The sequence below is a fragment of the Corvus cornix genome, chromosome 2 (genome assembly GCF_000738735.6).
Source record: "Corvus cornix cornix isolate S_Up_H32 chromosome 2, ASM73873v5, whole genome shotgun sequence".
In the NCBI taxonomy this organism is placed as follows: Eukaryota; Metazoa; Chordata; class Aves; order Passeriformes; family Corvidae; genus Corvus; species Corvus cornix.
Window position 1 is genome coordinate 125,585,215 of NC_046333.1, and position 5,871 is coordinate 125,591,085.

The 5,871-nt window shown below is 40.6% G+C and overlaps 1 protein-coding gene across 1 annotated transcript; it reads right to left on the reverse strand.

Annotated features, from left to right (window-relative positions):
* Window positions 1–1,287: 1,287 nt before the first annotated feature.
* LOC104692789 (myelin P2 protein-like) lies at window positions 1,288–5,334 on the reverse strand. The gene is made up of 4 exons (XM_010405048.4): window positions 5,155–5,334; window positions 3,502–3,674; window positions 3,131–3,232; window positions 1,288–1,542 (listed from the first exon to the last, which is right to left on the reverse strand). The coding sequence occupies exons 1-4, from the start codon at window positions 5,225–5,227 to the stop codon at window positions 1,492–1,494; spliced, it is 399 nt and encodes a 132-aa protein (XP_010403350.1). The 5' UTR covers window positions 5,228–5,334; the 3' UTR covers window positions 1,288–1,491.
* Between the last annotated feature and the right edge of the window lie 537 nt (window positions 5,335–5,871).

A 5,871-nucleotide genomic window follows, 5' to 3' on the forward strand; every position in this document is an offset into this window, starting at 1 on the left:
GAGGACTTGGAGTCACAGAAACTCTGACACTCACAGTGGTGAGTTTTAGTGATAAGGTTAAAGATGGGGCATTTGTCCCTCCATCTAGGTTAGAGACCAGGACAAATTTTACTTAAAACTACTGTTTGCCTTCTGGCAGCTGCCTTCAGTTAAACTGCATCTACATAAATTTATATCCAAATCTGGGCCCAGATTCTAGCTTTTCCAGTGGTGGGTAGAGAAGAAAGGTGACCTTTATATCTTTCGTTTGCGTATGATATCCATCTCTTCACTCCCTGCTTGGCTGAACCAGTTTAGATTCTGACATTCAGTATTTGTCTTAACCTTGAGAATTTGTGCTCTTGCCTGTAAAACCAGTAGGCAAAGGTTCATCCCAGCTCTGCAGTTTCTAATGAGCCAAAATAAACACATGCTCCTCTCACAGTTGGTTTAACCCCACAGAGAAGGCAGGGACAGCCCTGTGTGGTGGCACGGAGGCCATGGGATGAAATAATGTGATTAGGTGAATATGGCAGTGATACTGAACACTGGCCAATGGAGGCAAATATTAATAACCTGCCACAGTGCTTTTTGGTTAAATGGATTTCCAGAAGTTTAGGTTTGCTTTTTCTGTTTTTTTCCTTAGATAAAAGCAGCATAAGTGCAGTGGGAGGAATGAACACTTTAGCTACTCAGTTAGGCTTGACAGCAAACTCTACCCAATGCAACTCCTCTATGTGCTCAATATTAAGCATACGCTTAAATTCTGGGCTGGAAGTAGGATTGATTGCTGAGCACTTTTAAAACAAAGCCCTCTAGCCTTAAGACTTCTGGAGTTCATTCACACCTGCTCCACACTTTGTTTCATGGGTTTATCTGTTCTTTTGGCAGGCAAATATGGAATATATTCCAACTTTTTTTTCCTCCAGTATCTGTTTTCTTCCAAATAAATGCCAGTATATAAATCCTGATACTGAAAAAAGTATAAACTTTTTGGGATGAGTATGAAACAATGATGTGCTAAGACTGTAAGGCTACAATGATATATCATACTGGTAGTAAAGATAATTTTCCCTATAGGAGCTATTCAGCAATAAAATCTTTTGCAGGAAAGGAATATTGAGTCCAGGAGATGATATTTGGGTTAGGGTTAGCAGAAGCAGTGTTAGCCCTCTCTCAGATATGGATTACTTGTGTTTCACCATTTTACTCAGAAATAGTCTGACCTTTTGTACAGACACTATCAACAGAAAAGATAGTGCCAGTCAAGAAAGTAAATGTAAATCATTCATGTGGAGTGAAACACACTATTTTCTGTGTTGAGAAGCTTTTATTGGATCACCACAATATTTTGGATTAGTTACACTATGGCTTTGAAATATCAAATTATGGTGTAGCCATTTTCCCAATAAAAGAAAATAAAATAAAGAAGCACAGTGCATGAGGCTTTGGTCACTGGCCTAAGCCGAGTTTTTAGAGCCAGTTCCGGTCCGGAGCAGAGAGGGAACTTCTTCACACTCTTTCATAAACTCTAGTGCAGACAACCCCTTTCATGGCACATTCCTAAGGCATAAAGGAAAATATTAATATAAACCTTTTGCTGACAGCAGTAACCTCTGAAGTCAGTGAAAATCCAGATGTCATGTTTTACATCTCTACACGTTTACAGAATGTTTAGAACAAACAGCAAAGATATTTTTATATTGCAAGTAGAGTTGTTTCTGTTTTAACAGCTTTAAACTTAATTAAGTGGCATTTAATGACAAAGAGATTGCAAAATTAAGCTCAGCTTCCACAAACAAATCTACTTTTCTTGGTATTATTGCTGACTTGGCAGAAATATTAGCCCCACCTAGTTTCTATATCATGGCCCACCAACACTTCCAAATTTTCAAAGTAGGGTTTTTTTTTTTGCGTAGAAGCAGAAGTAGCCTGGGTATTTCAGAGGTTAGGCTTCTGGCCTAAAAAACTTTGCTCTTCTGAGTCACAAAATATTTCTCTTGACCCTCTCACCCCTGTGGCCTTCAGTGGCTGCTGATGATTCACAGCCACAGGATGCATGCGACAAAGGCGACAGGATATTAAAAAAATACTTCCTTGGTCTGCAAAAGAGGAGGAGTCCTCCACAACCCTGTATGAGGCAAGGGGCAGACAGCAGGACGCCAACAGAAGAGGGACCTTGCCTCTCTGCTTTATGAAGAGGGTTTAATAATTAGAAAAAACTTACGCAGAAATGCAGCTATGAGGAGATGCAAAAGCAAATCACCCTTCCTACCTAAAGGGAGGCTTCAAGAGAGCTGGAGATGGACTTTTTACAGGGGTGTGTAGTGACAGGACAAGGGCAAATGGCTTCAAACTGAGAGAGGGGAGGTTTGGGTTAGATATTAGGAAGAAATTCTTTACTGTGAGGGTGGTGAGACACTGGAACAGGTTGCCCAGAGAGGTTGTGGATGCCCCATCCCTGGAAGTGTTCAAGGCCAGACTAGATGGGGCTTTGGGTAACCTGGTCCAGTGGAAGGTGTCCCTGTTCGTAGCAGTGGGTTGGAACTGGATGATCTCTAAGGTTCCTTTCAACCCAAACCATTCTATGATTCTACATATGAGAACTCATTACAAAACACAGAACAAGCTAACAGGTAAAGATGTAATGCTGCTGACTCCAAACAAGTTGCCAAAATTAGTTTGACTCCAATCTTTAAAAACTTTAATGAAAAAGTGAAATCTTAATTTTAATAGCAACCCTTACAACTAGAGTCCCTAAAATGTGTTATCTCTCTGACTTGGCGAAGATAGGGAAAAAGAAAGAGCTGTTCCAGGGACAGAAGTATCCTGCTTGTAAACTTTTGTACACAGTTCACAGGTTTCTGTTATTTTTAAACCTTATTCCTTTTAAGAACAATAATGTTGAGAGCAGTAACTATGCTGTCAATTTACGGCAGCTCTGCCAAAATAGTCACTTTAAAGACAAGTTGCTGTATGCAACAACATTTATTTCCTTCCAGGTGTTTTCTAAGTTTGGTCCCCTTTTTCTCCCTTTTAATTTATCTCATGATTCAAAAAGTAAGCCAGAATTGATAGTCTGTTTAGACAGAAGCATACTGAAGGCTGTATCCTTCCGACCTTTTTCAGTGTGCAAGGAACGTGAGCTTACCACCACCATCTTCCCATCAACAAGTCTTCTCTTTATTGTGGTCTCTTTGCCATTCCACTTCTGCACTTGCACCAATGACCCTTTCTCCAAGGTTACAACACTCTGCAAAGTCCAAGAGAAGAGTTTCAATCTGCAGTCTGAGCTTTGCAGATTAGAGTAGTAATTCACTTTATGTTCAGCAAGATATGCACTCTTGGATAATGATAATATAATACTCAGTAACATTATATTCAGCACTATACTGTTTCTTCTTTCAGGGCTTTATTGGAATAGTTTGGAAAACTCAAAGTGCACTGACAGAGTAGGTAAAACTTCTCCTATTGTTCTTCTAGGAGATGTTCAGACCACTTAGATATCATCAGCCCCCTTACCTTGACTTTCCGGTCATCTGCTGTTGTTTCATCAAACTGATGGCCCAGTTTGAAAGAGATGGTTGTATTTTTGAAGGTGCTTTCAGTTCTGATGGTCACTATGTCCCCTTTCATGCTGATGATCACATCAGGCCTTGCCAAGCCACCTAGTTTCCGGGTAGCTAAGCCCACTCCTAGAAATCAGAAACAAAACAATCACTACATTCTAGAAGCAAGAATCTTCCACAGAAGAATAGGGAAGAATTTCTTCTCGAATTTTTCAGTGCCTGATTGAAGTGAAATGCTAATTCTTTTAGCTGAGACACTACTTAGAGATAGGAATGGTAACGTCAGCATTCAGGGGCTGAGGCAGCCCCAGCTCATAGAGTGCACTTTCAGCAAGAAGTAAAGATATACACAGTTATAGAGCTGTGCACATTTAGCTAAGAAGAAACATAGTTTGTTACAAATCTGCATTAATTTCATAGAGAGAGAATACGTAGAAAAATTCAGAGGAATAGTCTGGTTCTCATAAAAAATTGTAAAAAACCTTTTAAAAAACCCTTGGCAAATCTTTTGTTAATGGCTGCAAGGAAGAAACTGGACACTGAATTGCCAGTGTGCTGGTGTTTGTTCATTAAAACATACTGAAGACTGGGTAATTCCTAAGTTGCTATTAGCATCCCTGAAGAATCCTTGCATCTAAACCTCAGTGAAAAGTATAAGTATGAAATATAAAAAATGTTGAGGTATGAGACTTGAGAGCTGCAAAGAGCTTCCAGGAAAATCCCATACCAAAAGCCTTTTGTACTGTCTAGTCCTTTCCAGTGCAGTTCATTGTCTGCAGGTTGTGAGGCTTGGAGCAAGTAGGAATGAAGCCACTGGCGATGTATCACTGCTTTACAAAAGCAGAAAGGGGATAGCTGTAGTTAGTGCCTTTGTTAGTGCTATGCCATGCTCAGATGAAAAGATCTGTAAGAAAGGGTATAAAGTTATGTGCAAAGTATAACACTATCTGCAGTAATTGTTCCATACCATACAATTCTGTTCAGATGTTCAGAAAAATATCTGCAGCTGGACTTTCCTCCCACATTCACCCTGGCTAATTAATTAACTGCAATTCTTTTGTTATTCAGTCCAACACTTCAAATAAAGGAAATCAGTTAATCATTTATATAGCAAAAGCAATACAGTAGCTGACTGTCTGTGCACTTGGCATATAGGAATGAAGCCAGCATTAAAATGAAAAACAATGCTTAATTTATTACATTCCTGGCATTCTTCAGTAACAGACAGATTCATTCATAGTATTTAGACATCTGAAACTACAGTGTCATGAGACATCAGCTCCATTATATATTGTAAATTATCATAAGTCACAAGTTAATAGTGCAATCAAGAGGAACATAAAAAAATCTGCATCTCCATAGATTACTCTCATGAGAGAAAAACAAGTTAGATCAGTTCAGATCAGTTAGACAGAAGTAAATTTATAACAGTAATTCATCACCTACCTTTTCCAATTTAGATGCTAAAGAAAAGAAATTAAATTATGCTAGAAGAGTAGTTAAGTGCTTTTTGGACAGAAAGAAGGCACCATCCATGAACAAAACCTCCCCAAGGGAAACTTACTAACAAAAAAAAAAAAACAACCAAACCCAGAATATTTCTCACCCAATTCTTTCATATAGTCATCAAAATTTTCGCTGGAGACGAGTTTCCAGGTTCCCACAAATCGGTTACACATCGTACAGGCTTTGTGAGGCGCTGGTCCTGCAGAGAGAGGCAGTGGCCACAAAAGCTCTTGGTGGCAGTCAGAGAGATTGTGTGCCCAACTCAGATTCAGTGGTGTCCCTTTAAAGAGGTCCGGTCCCTGTGGTGATTGGGATGGCCAATAGGGGAGGCAGTACCAGGGCGAGACAATGTGCACCTTGTCCAAGGCAGCCGTGCCAGTGCCAGGGCTCTGGGTGATGCCTGCCTTGGCTTCCTCCACTGAATGCACCAGTGCACAAGGGGCACATGGGGATGGGGACAGAACACTGCCACTGCACCCGTAGAGCGGTCAGGGCACACTGCAGTGGGGTGTCAGCAACACAGAGACAAGTACAGGAGCACTGCATCCCTGTGAAACCCAGCTCCGACTGTCCTCCCAGTGTTATTCTCCTGCTGTCACCATATAGAATAGAAATCCATAACAAGCATCTCGTCCAAATGCCTGACTAATCCAGGGCTGGCCTAAAGTTACAGCATGTTAAGCCATTGTCCAAATGCCTCTTAAACACTGACAGGCCTGGGGCTTTGACCACCTCTCTAGGAATCCTCTTTCAGTGTATGACCACTCTCTCACTTAAAGTGCTTCCTAATGACAAATCTGAACCTCCCCTGACACAG